Source organism: Balaenoptera physalus, assembly GCF_965194825.1.
Source record: "Balaenoptera physalus genome assembly, chromosome: 6".
NCBI classification, from domain to species: Eukaryota; Metazoa; Chordata; class Mammalia; order Artiodactyla; family Balaenopteridae; genus Balaenoptera; species Balaenoptera physalus.
This window is the reverse complement of record NC_138885.1, coordinates 82,831,659-82,849,415: the sequence shown is the minus strand read 5'-3', so window position 1 is coordinate 82,849,415 and position 17,757 is coordinate 82,831,659. Positions and strand designations below refer to the sequence as shown.

The 17,757-nt window shown below is 41.4% G+C and overlaps 1 protein-coding gene across 2 annotated transcripts in view; it reads left to right on the top strand.

Moving 5' to 3' along the window:
- STAT1 (signal transducer and activator of transcription 1) overlaps positions 1–17,757 on the top strand; it is a 44,299-nt gene that overhangs the window by 7,105 nt on the left and 19,437 nt on the right. For both annotated transcript variants that reach the window (XM_082467074.1, XM_082467075.1), the window contains exons 5-11: positions 5,583–5,681; positions 8,824–8,913; positions 9,918–9,996; positions 11,104–11,195; positions 11,391–11,542; positions 13,875–14,033; positions 15,834–15,926. In XM_082467074.1, coding sequence (XP_082323200.1) covers positions 5,583–5,681; positions 8,824–8,913; positions 9,918–9,996; positions 11,104–11,195; positions 11,391–11,542; positions 13,875–14,033; positions 15,834–15,926 — 764 coding nt within the window. The remainder of the gene's footprint in view (positions 1–5,582; positions 5,682–8,823; positions 8,914–9,917; positions 9,997–11,103; positions 11,196–11,390; positions 11,543–13,874; positions 14,034–15,833; positions 15,927–17,757) is intronic.

Below are 17,757 nucleotides of genomic sequence, written 5' to 3'. Positions count from 1 at the left end.
TGTTTTTGTGCCAGTACCGTATTGTCTTGATGACTGTAACTTTGTAGTATAGTCTGAAGTCAGGGAGTCTGATACCTCCAGCTCCGTTTTTTTCCCTCAAGACTGCTTTGGCTATTTGGGGTCTTTTGTGTCTCCATACAAATTTTAAGATAATTTGTTCTAGTTCCGTAAAAAATGCCATTGGTAATTTGATAGGGATTGCATTGAATCTGTAGATTGCTTTGGGTTGTATAGTCATTTTCACAATATTAATTCTTCCAATCCAAGAACATGGTATATCTCTCCATCTGTTGGTATCATCTTTAATTTCTTTCATCAGTGTCTTATACTTTTCTGCATACAGGTCTTTTGTGTCCCTAGGTAGGTTTATTCCTAGATATTTTGTTGCAGTGGTAAATGGGAGTGTTTCCTTAATTTCTCCTTCAGATTTTTCATCATTAGTGTGTAGGAATGCAAGAGATTTCTGTGCATTAATTTGGTATCCTGAAACTTTACCAAATTCATTGATTAGCTCCAGTAGTTTTCTGGTGGCATTTTTAGGATTCTCTATGTGTAGTATCATGTCATCTGTAAACAGTGACAGTTTTACTTCTTCTTTTCCAATTTGTATTCCTTTTATTTCTTTTTCTTCTCTGATTGCCGTGGCTAGGACTTCCAAAACTATGTTGAATAATAGTAGTGAGAGTGGACCTCCTTGTCTCGTTCCTGATCTTAGAGGAAATGCTTCCAGTTTTTCACCATTGAGAATGATGTTTGCTGTGGGTTTGTCATATATGGCCTTTATTATGTTGAGGTAGGTTCCCTCTATGCCCACTTTCTGGAGAGCTTTTATCATAAATGGGTGTTGAATTTTGTCAAAAGCTTTTTCTGCATCTATTGAGATGATCATATGGTTTTTATTCTTCAATTTGTTAATATGGTTTATCACGTTGATTGATTTGCGTATATTGAAGAATCCTTGCATCCCTGGGATAAACCCCACTTGATCATGGTGTATGATCCTTTTAATGTGCTGTTGGATTCTGTTTGCTAGTATTTTGTTGAGGATTTTTGCATGTATATTCATCAGTGATATTGGTCTGTAATTTTCTTTTTTTGTAGTATCTTTGTCTGGTTTTGGTATCAGGGTAATGGTGGCCTCATCTAATGAGTTTGGGAGTGTTCCTTCCTCTGCAATTTCTTGGAAGAGTTTGAGAAAGATGGTTGTTAGCTCTTCTCTAAATGTCTGACAGAATTCACCTGTGAAGCCATCTGGTCCTGGACTTTTGTTTGTTGGAAGATATTTTTTTTTTTTAATTTTTATTTGTTTATTTATTTATTTATTTTTTATTTATGGCTGTGTTGGGTCTTCGCTTCTGTTGTTGGAAGATTTTTAATCACAGTTTCAATTTCATTATTTGTGATTGGTCTGTTCATATTTTCTATTTCTTCCTGGTTCAGTCTTGGAAGGTTATACCTTTCTAAGAATTTGTCCATTTCTTCCAGGTTGTCCATTTTATTGGCATAGAGTTGCTTGTAGTAGTCTCTTAGGATGCTTTGTATTTCTGTGGTGTCTGTTGTAACTTCTCCTTTTTTATTTCTAATTTTATTGATTTGAGTCCTCTCCCTCTTTTTCTTTTTTTTTTAATTTATTTTTTAAAAATAAATATATATATTTATTTATTTATTTATTTATTTTTTATTTTTTATTTTTTTAACATCTTTATTGAAGTATATTTGCCTTACAATGGTGTGTTAGCTTCTGCTTTATAACAAAGTGAATCAGTTATACATATACAATATGTTCCCATTTCTCTTCCCTCTTGCATCTCCCTCCCTCCCACCCTCCCCATCCCATCCCTCTAGGTGGTCACAAAGCACTGAGCTGATCTCCCTGTGCTATGCGGCTGCTTCCCTCTAGTTATCTATTTTACATTTGGTAGTGTATATATGTCCATGACACTCTCTTACCCTGTCACATCTCACCCCACCCCCTCCCCATATCCTCAAGTCCATTCTCTAGTAGGTCTGTGTCTTTATTCCCGTCTTGCCACTAGGTTCTTCATGGCCTTTTTTTTTTTTTTTTTTCCCTTAGATTCCATATATATGTGTTAGCATACTGTATTTGTTTTTCTCTTTCTGACTTACTTCACTCTGTATGACAGACTCTAACTCCATCCACCTCATTACAAATACCTCCATTTCATTTCTTTTTATGGCTGAGTAATATTCCATTGTATATATGTGCCACATCTTCTTTATCCATTCATCTGTCGATGGACATTTAGGTTGCTTCCATGTCCTGGCTATTGTAAATAGAGCTGCAATGAACATTTTGGTACATGACTCTTTTTGACCTATGGTTTTCTCAGGGTATATGCCCAGTAGTGGGATTGCTGGGTCATATGGTAGTTCTATTTGTAGTTTTTTAAGGAACCTCCATACTGTTCTCCATAGTGGCTGTATCAATTTACATTCCCACCAACAGTGCAAGAGTGTTCCCTTTCCTCCACACCCTCTCCAGCATTTATTGTTTCTAGATTTTTTGATGATGGCCATTCTGACTGGTGTGAGATGATATCTCATTGTAGTTTTGATTTGCATTTCTCTAATGATTAATGATGTTGAGCATTCTTTCATGTGTCTGTAGGCCATCTGTATATCTTCTTTGGAGAAATGTCTATTTAGGTCTTCGGCCCATTTTTGGATTGGGTTGTTCGTTTTTTTGTTATTGAGCTGCATGAGCTGCTTGTAAATCTTGGAGATTAATCCTTTGTCAGTTGCTTCATTTGCAAATATTTTCTCCCATTCTGATGGTTGTCTTTTGGTCTTGTTTATGGTTTCCTTTGCTGTGCAAAAGCTTTTAAGTTTCATTAGGTCCCATTTGTTTATTTGTGTTCTTATTTCCATTTCTCTGGGAGTATTTATTTATTTTTAGCTGTGTTGGGTCTTCGTTTCTGTGCGAGGACTTTATGTAGTTGCGGCGAGCGGGGCCCACTCTTCATTGCGGTGCGCGGGCCTCTCGTTGTTGTGGCCTCTTTTGTTGCGGAGCACAGGCTCCAGACGCACAGAGTCAGTAGTTGTGGCTCACGGGCCCAGTTGCTCCGCAGCATGTGGGATCTTCCCAGACCAGGGCTCGAACCCGTGTCCCCTGCCTTAGCAGGCAGATTCTCAACCACTGCGCCACCAGGGAAGCCCTCCCTCTTTTTCTTGATGAGTCTGGCTAATGGTTTATCAGTTTTGTTTATCTTCTCAAAGAACCAGCTTTTAGTTTTATTGATCTTTGCTATCGTTTTCTTTGTTTCTATTTCATTTATTTCTGCTCTGGTCTTTATGATTTCTTTCCTTCTGCTAACTTTGGGTTTTGTTTATTCTTCTTTCTCTAGTTCCTTTAGGTGTAAGGTTAGATTGTTTACTTGAGATTTTTCTTGTTTCTTGAGGTAGGCTTGTATAGCTATAAACTTCCTTCTTTGAACTGCTTTTGCCGCATCCCATAGGTTTTGGATCGTTGTGTTTTCATTGTCATTTGTCTCTAGGTATTTTTTTTTTTTTTTTTTGTCTCTAGGTATTTTTTGATTTCCTCTTTGATTTCTTCAGTGATCTCTTGGTTGTTTAGTAACGTGTTGTTTAACCTCCATGTGTTTGTGTTTTTAACGTTTTTTCCCCTGTAATTCATTACTAATCTCATAGCATTGTGGTCAGAAAAGATGCTTGATATGATTTCAATTTTCTTAAATTCACTGAGCCTTGATTTGTGACCCAAGATGTGATCTATCCTGGAGAATGTTCCGTGCGCACTTGAGAAGAAAGTGTAATCTGCTGTTTTTGGATGGAATGTCCTGTAAATGTCAATTAAATCTATCTGGTCTATTGTGTCATTTAAAGCTTCTGTTTCCTTATTTATTTTCATTTTGAATGATCTATCCATTGGTGTAAGTGAGGTGTTAAAGTTCCCCACTATTATTGTGTTACTGTCGATTTCCTCTTTTATAGCTGTTAGCAGTTGCCTTCTGTATTGCGGTGCTCCTATGTTGGGTGCATATATATTTATAATTGTTATATCTTCTTCTTGGATTGATCCCTTGATCATTATGTAGTGTCCTTCCTTGTCTCTTATAACATTCTTTATTTTAAAGTCTATTTTATCTGATATGAGTATAGCTACTCCAGCTTTGTTTTGATTTCCATTTGCATGGAATATCTTTTCCATCCCCTCACGTTCAGTCTGAATGTGTCCCTAGGTCTGAAGTGGGTCTCTTGTAGACAGCATATATATGGGTCTTGTTTTTATATCCATTCAGCAAGCCTGTGTCTTTTGGTTGGAGCATTTATTCCATTCATGTTTAAGGTAATTATCGATATGTATGTTCCTATGACCATTTTCTTAATTGTGTTGGGTTTGTTTTTGTAGGTCCTTTTCTTCTCTTGTGTTTCCCACTTAGAGAAGCTCCTTTAGCATTTATTGTAGAGCTGGTTTGGTGGTGTGAATTCTCTTAGCTTTTGTTTGTCTGTAAAGCTTTTGATTTCTCCATCGAATCTGAATGAGATCCTTGCTAGGTAGAGTAATCTTGGGTGTAGGATCTTCCCTTTCATCACTTTAAGTATATCATGCCACTCCCTTCTGTCTTGTAGAGTTTCTGCTGAGAAATCAGCTGTTCACCTTATGGGAGTTCCCTTGTATGTTATTTGTCATTTTTCCCTTGCTGCTTTCAATAATTTTTCTTTGTCTTTAATTTTTGCCAATTTGATTACTGTGTGTCTCGGTGTGTTTCTCCTTGGGTTTATCCTGTATGGGACTCGCTGCACTTCCTGGACTTGGGTGGCTGTTTCCTTTCCCATGTTAGGGAAGTTTTCGACTATAATCTCTTCAAATGTTTTCTCTGGTCCTTTCTCTCTCTCTTGTCTCCTTCTGGGACCCCTATAATGCGAATGTTGTTGCGTTTAATGTTGTCCCTTAGGCTGTCTTCATTTCTTTTTTCTTTATTCTGTTCCGCAGCAGTGAATTCCACCATTCTGTCTTCCAGGTCACTTATCCGTTCTTCTGCCTCAGTTATTCTGCTATTGATTCCTTCTAGTGTAGTTTTCATTTCAGTTATTGTATTGTTCATCTCTGTTTGTTTGTTCTTTAATTCTTCCTGGTCTTTGTTAAACATTTCTTGCTTCTTCTCGATCTTTGCCTCCATTCTTTTTCCAGGTCCTGGATCATCTTCACTATCATTATTCTGAATTCTTTTTCTGGAAGGTTGCTTATCTCCACTTCATTTAGTTGTTTTTCTGGGGTTTTGTCTTGTTCCTTCATCTGGTACATAGCCCTCTGCCTTTTCATCTTATCTATCTTTCTGTGAATGTAGTTTTTGTTCCACAGGCTGCAGGATTGTCGTTCTTCTTGCTTCTGCTCTCTGCCCTTTGGTGGATGAGGCAATCTCAGAGGCTTGTGTAAGTTTCCTGATGGGAGGGACTGGTGGTGGGTAGAGCTGACTAGGATGAGGTTTCTTAATGGATATGAACGAACTCATTTCAATGTATAATACACAGTGTATAATACACAATGGTTTAAACATTCTGAAATTTAATTTATTTTTATTCTAACAACCCATGTCTAGGATAATTTTCAGGAAGACCCAATACAGATGTCTATGATCATCTGTAACTGTCTGAAGGAGGAAAGAAAGATCCTGGAAAATGCCCAGAGATTCAATCAGGTACTTTTTTCCTAATTGAACACAAAAGATAATAAAGAAATAAAAACTCATTCATTCATCCAGCAAGTATTACTGAGGCCCTGTTTCAAGGCAGTGGTGACTAGCCCTCTGATTTTATAGCCCCAAGAAGTGGGGAAAAACAGATATAGAGATTTTGAAAGGACCCCAATCTAATGGAAGTCATCCTAGTGAGGGAGGAGACAACACAAAAACAAAATCTTTTCAGATAGTGATAGTTGCTATGAAGATAGTAAAGCAGGATGCTGTGTGGACAGTAGTGGAGTGTCCGGTTGTTTCTTTAGGTCATGGTCAGGGACACTTCTGGGGTGCTGGGGCAGGAAAGGAAGCAGAAGACAGTGGGCTCTTGCAGCAGACTGAGGGAGCAGAGGGGAAGTGCATGAGGTAGAGGTGCAGTCAGTGGAGATGGGAAGAAGTGGACAGATTCCATTATGTTCTGGACGTGGTACCAGTAGGGCTTATACTGAAGGATCAGATGTGAGAGTGAGAAGGAGCCAAGAGTAGAGGGTGAGTCTGATTTGTGACTTGCATTTCTTAGAGATACTGTTTACTGAGCTGGGGAAGACAGGGAAGGGACAGGAGTAGGGCTTTTGCAGGGCACAATAGGTTTTGGAGAAGAATGGATTGATGGGAAAATCAGCAGCTTTGTTTTCAATAGGACCGAGATACCTGTTAGATATCTAAGACAGCCAAACAGTGAATGAGTCAGAGTTATACTAGTACGAAGACTTTTTTATCATGATTTTACTAATCCTAATACAAACCGTCGTGGTGATTAGGGTTCAGCAGTTTTTTGAAGTTGCCATGGCATTGATTCATGACTTTCATTGATGGGGTGGTGGGAACAACGCAGCAGGCAGACAGTTGTGAAACCACTACAGTATGAGTTACTCTGGCTGAGACCATTCCAGTATGACAGGGAGAAGGCCAGAGTACGCAGTGGAATGCGTCCTATGTGCATTTCTCTAACGAATAACTAACAGTGTGCTGTGAGATTGGGATGTGGGGGGTGGAGAGAGAGAACTTAAATAGTGGTATTGAATGCCATTTTCCGTACACTTTCTGAGCATTTGCCCCAGTCCTTGTGAATCTGCTGCTTCCCTGGGCATTTAGTTCCTGTCTCCCTGTCACGCTGAAAGCACCTTGCTGCACTGAGCATTTAAATATACATATTATTTGTTCTAAACTCAGACTGGCTAGTTCATCCTGGACCCAGCCTAGTGAGCAAAGGTGCCTATCAGGAGGAAAAGCTGGCTGCATTGTCTCCTCTGAGAGAGGTGTGCCTTCTTCAGTATGGCATGCACCTGGGAGACTTTCAGCAGGATATTTTGACTCTCCTGTGGGATTTTCATGTTAACAGCACTGTGCAATGGACTGCTCCTGTATCTCAGATAGGCTTGGGAGGACAGTCAAGAGCAGAGGTGGGCAGAAGAGTGAGCTGTCCACATCGGTACCTAAGCATTTCTCTCCTCGTTTGGCCCAGAGTCAGCACTGGGAGACAGAGGAGGTGATTTCTGCTCTCCCAGATCAGCCCCATCTCCTGGGTGTGCTTTGGTCTCAAAGGCATGTCAGCTTTTGACCTCCTTTTAAAAATGTGAGGTTCCTGGGGAGACGTTCATTTTCATCCTCTCAGAGGACACCTGACTTATCGGTGAACCCCTGGAACGAGGTTAGTGGACTGCCCAGCTGCGAGCAAGAGAAGCAAGACCTTTCTGGGATTTGAGGGAAGGTCCTGGATGTCTGGGGGTATCGAAAAGATGCTGAAAAGGATGACAAAATCGAACACTCATCCCCGATTTTAAAAAATTCAATAAAATAGGAGTTGATGGATACCTCCTTAACCTATTAAAATATACATCTCCTGGTTCTCAAACAGTATCTTACTTCACTGACAAAGCATCAGTAAGTCAGAACCACGGCAAGGATGTCCACTATTTCCACTGCTGCTTAGCATTGTATTAGTGGTATTGCAGTTGACAAGAGGAAGCCATTAGAAGCATAAGAATTCAAAACAACATCATAAATATATCGGCTTTCCCTGAGTTAATTCATAATTTTAATGTGATCCCGATAAAAATAACAAATTGTTTTCTGACTATCAAGGATGAAGACTAACTATACCCATTGCATCTGGGATGATATTCATTATTACTTTATAGGAGCAGATATTCATTGAAGTCCTTAATGGCAGTACTGTTCAATTTTTAATGTTTTTTAAAAATTAATTTTTATTGAAATATAGTTGATTTACAATGTTGTGTTAGTTTCAAGTGTTCAAGTGTACAGCAAAGTGATTCAGTTATGTACACACACACACATATATATTCTTTTTTCGATTCTTCTCCGTTATAGGTTATTACAAGGTATTGAGTATAGTTCCCTGTGTTATACATTTAGGTACTTGTTTGTTATCTGTTTTAAACATAGTTATATATGTTAATCCCATGCTCCTAATTTACTCCTCCCCCGACCTTTCCCCTTTAGTAACCAAAAATTTGCTTTCTATGTCTGTGAGTCTATTTCTGTTTTGTAAATAAGCTCATTTGCATCATTATTTTAGATTCCACATATAAGCGATATCATATGATATTTGTCTTTCTCTGTACTGTTCAATTTTGATATACCTCTGAATTATCTGTAATCTTGTCAAAATGGGGTTTCTGATTCAGTAATCAGATTAGGACCTGAAATTCTGCATTTCCAACAAGCTCCCAGGTAGTAAGATTCTGCTTGTCTGGGGACCACACTGTGAATTGCATGGCTTTGAGACAAATGAGCACAGGGTTAATAAGAATAATGTTGTCTACAGAATTTGAGAAACTAAAATAACTTCCTGTGTGGTCCCATGCAACTGTATGAACTAATGGAAAATTCCAGAAATACTATTTATTTTAGGCATGAACTGAGCCTGGTCTTTCTGTAGGCTTGTTAACAGTTTGCCAGTATTTTCCGGGGCCTTGGGAACTGAGCTTTTCTTGTGCACACTCATGTGGGAGGCCTGCAGGAGGTTTTGGAAGGTCCGGGAGTTAGGTGGGGCACGGGGTAGACTTGACTTTGGAGCATAACCAGCAGGTAAATATGACAGAGGAAGTAATGGCTGTTAACTGTGTACCTTCCATTACAGGCTCAGGCAGGGAATATTCAGAATACTGTAATGTTAGACAAACAGAAGGAGCTTGATAGCAGAGTCAGAAATGTGAAGGACAAAGTTATGGTGAGTATTTAGTAAATGTATACATCTTCTTTGTAACTTTTTGTAGAGGAAAAAAGGTTTCAATTGCTCTAGTGTAAGCACTGTAACTGATTTCAAGCTTTTAAGTAGTTGAGAGGAAAAGGTTCGCTCAAATTCCAAACCCTAAGTAAACAAATTGGTGAAACCAATGAGCAGATAGACATTTTTGGCCCCTGTTACAACTTCCAAACATTGAGCTTATCTTTTCCTTCCTTGCAAGATTGTGCAGTAACTGTTGACTTTGCCCTATCACCCAGTAAACTCGCTGTGGCTGCTCTAAATAGCCCTTTATGTCTGCACCTCTCAAATGGGGGTGTTCCTGGGGTTACATAGAGCCCTAGGATAAACATGGTCTTCCTCAAGCACCTGTTTTATTCTAAGACTTGGAAGGGGAACAAAAACATCTCAAACAAGGAAATTCTGATGTATTTCTGATTAGAATAAAATATCCACAATACTTTTAAGATAAAACTTCCCCGACATTTATGGAGGTGGTGCCCTTGGTGGTATGTGTCCACTCCCCTCCACTGTGGGTGCTGTTTGGGGGAAAGGGTGAGGAGTCCAGCCTTGCACTGGGCCTGTATCTGTGGAAACGGCCTTTCTGCTGAGGGGCCGGCTCTCCTGTGGGCCTCTGGTTCACACCAGAGTGGCCTTGACTTTGTGCTTCAGACGGCATGTTGCCAGACTCCAGGTTCTTTGGAGCAACTTTGTCTTGCTGCCTCTGAAGGAAACACTTCATTAAAGTAGACATCAAGTGGCCCAGTCCAGAAATGGCTATATATTTTCTTTCCTAAAAAGGTTATTATGTACTAGCTAAAGAGATAGAAATTATTTCATACGTGTGCTTAGAATTTTGCAAGTCTAATCCATCTTTGAGGGAGCAGGATTGCATCCATGGTTTTCTGGGTCCTATAGTACCAGTAATCTGTCTCCTAAAGTCTTTGTCCTAAGTATGGTGGAAAACTTGTTTCTGTCTTTACTTGCAGTGCATAGAGCATGAAATCAAGACCTTAGAAGATTTACAGGATGAATATGACTTTAAATGCAAAACCTTGCAGAACAGAGGTAAGAGTTAACATTTAAAGCAGTGTCCATTGCCTGTAATTTTTTCTACCTACACTAGAGAACAAAGGCAGATACTCCTTCATATTTACCAAACATTTCAAGACTCTGAATTGCTGGTCTTGGCTTCTTGGTGACCCAGGCCAGGGTTTTTTAACCTCAGTACTATTGACATTTTGGGCCAGATAACTGGGGGGTTGTCCTGTGCATTGTAGGATGTTTAGCAGCATCCCTGACTTCTGCCCACCAGGTGGCAGTAGAACTATCCCCAGTCCCCAGCGGTGACAACCAAAACTGTCTCCAAACATTGCCAAGTGATCCCTGGGGGGCAAAATCGCCCCCAGTTAATACATACTGGTTACGTGCTATTCATTTTACTTACTGTGCGTAGCCCACTGATGGACATAGACGGATATGTGTGTGGAGTTCCCCTGCCCTAATAACTAAAGTTCCTCCAAGTATTCCAGCTCCATTTGTATACTCCACAGGTGAAGTTCAGCATTTTTCACATGTTTTAAAGCAGTTTCGCTCAGATTTTGTTGTTGTTGCTCATTTTTAATGATGACAGGACATCCACTGAAAATAATCCAAAAGTGTGCATTGTGTAGAACAAGCAGGGTACTGCTGTAACCCTAGCAATCATTTGGAGGATACCATGGTAAAATGGAGAGATTATTAGTAATAATTTGATAATAATTTAATAATAAAAGTATGAGAGAAAGAAACCTCAATTACAATTTCCTAATTGTCTGCTTCTCTTTAAAGCCACAGAGATTCTTTGTATCAATTTTTTTTTAACTGAGGTTGTGAATTTTGTCACTTATATTCATTTAGGTAGTATTCTGACAGTGACTTAAGAACCAGACAGTACTGTTTCCCGTTTACGTGAGTCATTGAAAACAAGGACTTTGTTTCAGTGTGTCCAGTTTTTGTACTTAGGCCATTTTTCCTGTTTTGTTCCTTCAACAATGATTGAAGAAAAACCAACCTTTGACCTATCTCCAGATAGCATTTTGATCATATTTTTCCTAAATGGATGTGAATCTTGGCTTCAGTTGGTTTTGTCTTCTTTTATATTTATATTTATCTGCTGTCTCTCCCAATTCACAGAACATGAAACCAATGGTGTGGCAAAGAATGATCAGAAACAGGAACAGATGTTACTCCAGAAGATGTATTTAATGCTTGACAATAAGAGAAAGGTAGTGATTCACTTTCCAGAATAACATGTCGCTTTTGTCACAGACTGTAAATAATAATGGACTTGAAGTTTGGAATAGAGGCAAAATTATTTTTATAACCATTTCACTTAGAGCAACCCAGTTGATATGAAAGAATAAGATTCAGTGATTAAAGGTGATGAGTTTATTTCGCTTTGTCTCTTTCTCTGCCTTTAGGAAGTAGTTCACAAAATAATAGAGTTGTTGAACGCCACCGAACTTACCCAGAAAGCCCTGATTAATGATGAACTTGTGGAATGGAAGCGGAGACAGCAGAGTGCCTGTATCGGGGGACCCCCCAATGCTTGCCTCGATCAGCTGCAGAACTGGTAAGATTCTCCAAAGCAGAATATTGGCAGCTGACTGGCTGACCATATAAACTCGTAAAGTGCACGTTAAAGTGCACGTTCCAGCTGTGTTAGTTGAATGGACTCTGTCAAACCTTTGTTTTAGAGTTTGATGTAGTCCAACTGTTTCTTGCCCTGGAAACACTTGAAAAGCACAGTGTAAATCACCCCTGTGGCCACGTTCAGCCCCATTCTGCATGGTTTGGAGGACTCCTCTCCCTGCTGTGTGTGCCGTGGGACATGTCATTTGTGCCAACACACCAGTGACACGGTCATCACACAGCGCAGTTAACAACTTGAGTCCCAAGGTTTTATTAAAAACAAAAGGGCATTATACAGGCTTACATGAAATAACAGTTTGTGGGCCATACGTTTCAGTCATCCGTCTAGTGAATACTTATGAAATGCTGTATGCCAGGCCCTGGGCTAGGACCTGGAACACAAGGTGAATGATTCTTGGTCGTTGCCAGTAAGGAGCTGTCAGTGTGGAGGCGGGAGATGGGCGTGGTAATAACTGTTCAGTGAAAGTTTGCCAGGGCTCCAACAGAGACCATCCAGAGTTCATGGAGGATGAAGGAAGGAGTCACCAGGAAAGATTAATGAGACAATGTGGTCTTGCACGGACTCGAGAGTGAATAGGAAAACTTCATGTAGACCAGGAAGGAGAAGAGTGTGGACGGGGCAGAGGGGAGGGGAGGCTGGCATGAGCCGGGGCCCGCAGTTCTCATGCTGGATGGCTAGAGAGTCGGGTGCCACAGAGGGAAGGAAGAAAGTGGAGCTGGCAAGAGGCTGGAGCCTGGTCACGGAGGTTCCCATACTGTGCTGGGGACTCTGGGACTTTACCCAGTGGACACTGGTGAGCCGGGCAGGCCTTTTATTTAAGTGGAGGTTCGTTTCTCTGATTTTTTATTTAGGTCACTCTGGCTGAAGCCTGAGGATAGAATAGAGAGAGAAAGGCCAGTTGGTCTGCTCTGAGTGTATTAGCGTAGTCCAGGGGAGGGCTGACAGAGCCGAGCAGAGGGGATGGAAGCGGTAGAATCAGTGGGTAGGTGGGGGTGGTGGCCTGGAGCAGTTCTGAAGGGCCCAAGGACCAGCGATCTCATGAGATTACTTTCTGGATTGGTGTTTTTAAAAATTCACAATAGTCAGCCATTGATTTTTATTCTGTGAGTTGCCATTCCATATCCCAGTTTTTTGTGGATAGGAATGGAGCTCCCCAGCCCAGTGTGCCCCCGTGAGCCTTGTGAGATGCTGACCTCCGAGCCCCCCAGGTGCCCAGCGAGGCCCCCCGCTGTCCGGGGCCCCCATGGTCACCTTAGGCCACAAGGAGTCTCCTGCAGAGATGTGAATACCCCTCAGTACCCCCCACTGTGCGGTACAAGGATTGTCGGCATTTTCCTGTGTGTCGTGGCCTGAACAAGGTTGGGAATCACCGGGTTAGGATCCCTCTGGAACTCACCCACCCACCGTTATCCTGCCTCTCATTTCATGGCCGTGGGCTGTGCTCTCGGTGCTTCGAACTGGATTCAAGGAATGGAAACACCGAGTGAAGGAGATGTTTTTCACTGGGGAATAGATGTTCTTCTGTCATTCCTCCAGGCCAGTAAAATGAACTTCCACAGCCTGACTTGGCTCGGAGGCTGCATCGCCTTTGGTGGTTTCCTGTCAGGACGGAGGAACCTGAAAGCAGTCGCTAGGTTTTCTCCTTGGTTTTTATATATATATATTTTGAGTGTCTAGATTGCGCACATTGCCTTCTCCTTTCAGTTCAGTGACACAGTAACCTCTGTTCCCTCGTCTCCTCCTAACCCAGCCTGCATCCCCTCTCGGCCTCGCTTCATCAGCGTCCAGGTTGCCCTCTTGCTCCTCTCTGCACAGTGTCACTGCCTTGATAGAAAAATCTGCAGGGGCCCCTCACTGCTCCACACGTCACTGCCCACAGCATCTGCCTTGTTGTGTCCCCTGCCTCTGTCCCCCCCGCCCCCACTCCCTTTGCCCTGTCCCTTTAAGTCCCAATTATCTCACAGCTCAATTGAATTCACAGATTCCCCAGCAGCCTCCACCCCGACCCATCTCTCCTTAGGTCCATCTCAGGGGGATGCAGAGGTTTTTTAATCTGGGCTGTAATCGTTCATGCGCGTTAGCTTTTTCACGCAAATCAGGTTTGTTCTGTTTCTCCCTGCACTTCAGAGCTGGGCAGATAACATCGTGTGTTGTCTGTAAAAAGTACTTGTTGGTTTTCCATGATTCTGTTTAATCCAGGCTGCTTTGGGACTGTTTCTGATGGAGACGCCTGTGGCTTGTACCTTCCCAGGTTCACCATAGTGGCGGAGAGTCTGCAGCAGGTTCGTCAGCAGCTTAAAAAGCTTGAGGAGTTGGAACAGAAATACACGTATGAACATGACCCTATCACAAAAAACAAACAAGCGTTATGGGACCGCACCTTCAGCCTCTTCCAGCAGCTCATTCAGAGGTAACTTGAGGGAGATGTTTTTGTACCTTTTGCAATTATTTTACCCAGAGGAAAAGTTTTCTGGTAATTCAGATAATTTAGAAGGGTTTAATAGGGTATGTAAAAATTCTTATGGCTTCCCAGAATCAGGTCTTCCCGAATTCCTTGCTTATGTCGATGGCCTGTCATTCTTGTGACCGTTTAGACTGGTTACCAGTCTCCTTGCCCGTGGCCAGTCTGTGACGAGACCTGTCTAGTCTAACCTGATGATATTTGTCCTCTCTTTTTCCATTCCATGGTCTCATCACGTTTCAAGCTCTCAGATCCTCTCTACTGAACTGTTGCATGGTAGCCTCGCAAATGGTCCCTCCCAAGCCCCTTCCTCCCTGTCCCTGTGACCCTGTGCTCTCCCAGAGCAGAGGTCAGTCAGGTTTTTTGCCACCTGCTAATCACAGGGGAGCCCCGCATCTGGTCACCCAAGCCGCACCTGCACAGCCTGGCCCTCACTAGCCACTCCAGAATTAGCTTCTATACATGCCCCATTTCTAGGCAGACTTGACTGCGTGTGCACCCTGGACATTTGCTTCTGCATTCCCCTCCCAACAGTATTTTCTCTGCCTCAGAGCTTTCTTGTACCTCATTTCGAAACTGCATCCTGAACGTTTCACCTTATATCTCATCATGAAATCTTCCCAGAGTTCCCGGGCAGATGTTGTCTCCCTTCCGGATCTGCATAGTTCATTCTTTATTTTTCTCCCGTTCTGGATTTTATTATATCATTGTCTGTGTATTTCTGTTTTCTTTGTCGTAAATTGAAAGGTCCTAGTAGACAGAGATGTGCCTTTGTCATCTTCTTCCCCAACCAGGGCCTTACGTAGTACCTTGCCCATGGGTAGGTGTTTCATATATGCTTAGTAGGTAAACAAATGGCACTAAGTAGAAGAGTAGAGTTCATATTGCAATTTTTTAAATGCTAACATAATAAAAGTGTCTTTGGTTCCCTGTGGCTAATGTCCAAACAGGAATGCCTAGATGTTGGATTTTGAAATAATCGAGGACATTTACTTGGGTTTTGGAATGCAAATTTCATTCTTTTTTTTAAATTAAATTTAATGTTTGGAAATGTTTATTAGATAATAAATATTACTAAACAATTTTAAAATCAATTTTCCAAAGGATGTTAAAATGTCAGTTTCAAATTATGGTGGTAAGCAATATGGTACATGGTTTACTTTCAACTGTAGTAAAATTTATTTTTATCTTGTTTTTATTTTTTTATTTTATTTTACTTTATTTATTTATTTTTGGCCACGCCACGAGGCATGCAGAGTCTTAGCTCCCTGACCAGGGATTGAACCCATGCCCCCCTGTAGTGGAAGCATGGAGTCCTAACCACTGGACCACCAGGCACTTCCCTATTTTTATTTTTAAATTGAGATATTATTGACATATAACCTTGTATTAGTTTCAGATGTACAACATAATGATTTGATATTTGTATATATTGTGAAATGATCACCGCACTAAGTCTAATTAGCAACTTTGATTCTTAAATTTGTAAATGAACAGAATCCCATTCAGAATTTTCATTGTTGAAGAATCACAGTTCACTGCAGTTACTCTGATTCTGCTGAGTGCAATAGATTTGGGGATTTCTTTACTGACTAGAAAACCTCACTTTATTCATCCAATTTGTTAGAATCTTTCAAAACTTTTTTTTAGCTTGTGCCCTCTAACCCCCTCTCCTCTTTAGGGAAAATAACCTTTTACTGCCTCAACATTAATGGAAATGCTAATTTACCCTTTGCTGGGAATTTACAGCTCATTTGTGGTGGAAAGACAGCCCTGCATGCCAACTCATCCTCAGAGGCCATTGGTCCTGAAGACTGGAGTACAATTCACTGTGAAGTTGAGGTAATAAAGAAATGACCCTGCACCTCCTATCACAAAGTTTGCACCCCAGCTTCCTTTCACAGCACTGTTATATATGGTGCTTTAGAGGAAGTAATTTTGCAGTAGGCATTTTAATATGAATTCTTATTTAGAATATCTAAGAGTCTTGTCTTTTCTATTCAGACTAGAAATATAAGAGATATGTGTGTATGCACACACACACACACCTGATTTTTTTCCAGTTATAGATGTAATGAATGCTTACTGTAAATAGGAATTCAAAACTGCAGAACTGCATATAGTAGAGAGTAGAAGTTCCCAGCAGCCTCATCCCCTCTTGAGCATAAACTCATAACCTGAGCTTTACATTCCCCCCAAAATGTATGCAGTGTGTGTGAATGTGGACTTAGGACAGGTACATTTTTCTGCTGAGTGTGTTCATAGCTTTCATCAGATTCTCAAAGTTGTATGTGATCTAAATATCTGTAGACCACTGTGGTAAACAGCCTGGTGTCAGTCCTCCCAGAATTTTGTCCACGTCTACCTAAATATATAAATAAATACATTGTACTTATGCATATTTTTTTCATGCATAGACACACAAATATATATGACATACAATGTTTCATTTTTAGAAACTAGGGTTCTGCTGTCTGTTCTTTGGCAGCCTGTTTTTCTCCTTCATAATAAATTGTGGAAGTGTTTCCACGTTAGAACGTACAGCTTTTACAGCTTTACTTCCTTCCGTTGCACGGCTGCATTCTTTTAGCTCTTCCTCTGCTGACAAGCAGCTGGACTCAGAAGAGCCGCACTTGCCTTCAGAGTTGGCCCTAGTCCTTTTCTCCAGGGTGCTGCTGAGTTAGGTCCACAGGTGCTACCTGTTGGCTGCCAGTGAACAGCACCACGCTTTAGCACCTGTGAGGTCCCAGAACTCATAGCTGGCAGGAGGAGAAATCTAATCCCATCATCTGCTTCACTAAAGGGAGCCAACCAGTGAGGGGCGCCTTCCCCAGGTCTCCAGCTCATCAGAGCAGAGCACACCTGAGTCTCAGCCCACGGCTCCTTCCATCTTTCCACACTGCCCTGGGGGTGATTATAGATGTGACCTTCACTTTCCTGATTATGGGTGATAGTTTTTATTTTCTCCCAGCAGAATAAGCATTAGATACAAGTTTTAGTAAAGGGCAGTGTTTGCTATTTTTACCTATAGAATTAGCCCAAAATAGAAATTTTGATAAAACTCAGCATTGGCGAGGCGATACAGGGAAGCAGATACCCTCACTAATGTTTGGTGGGAATATAAAATCAGTGCTGCTCTCTGTCAGAATTTAATGTTACAGTTTTGTCCCAGCAGTTTCACAGCTAGGAATTTATCCTACAAATACACTTTAAAAACATCCAAGTAGACATACAAGGATGTCACTTCCATTGTTTGTAATAACCAAAAACTGGATGAGGTGGGGGTTATTGAAATGTTCATCAATAGGGAATTGGCATGATAAATAAATGGTAACAGATAATTTTTAAAAGTAATTATGGGGCTTCCCTGGTGGCGCAGTGGTTGGGGATCTGCCTGCCAGTGCAGGGGACACGGGTTCGGGCCCTGGTCTGGGAGGATCCCACATGCCGCGGAGCAGCTGGGCCCGTGGGCCACAATTGCTGAGCCTGCGCTTCTGGAGCCTGTGCTCCGCAACGGGAGAGGCCACGATGGTGAGAGGCCCGCGCACCGCAATGAGGAGTGGCCCCCACTTGCTGCAACTGGAGAAGGCCCTCGCACAGAAACGAAGACCCAACACAGCCGTAAATTAAGAAAATAAAATAAATAAACCCAAAGTTTAAAAAAAAAAAAAAA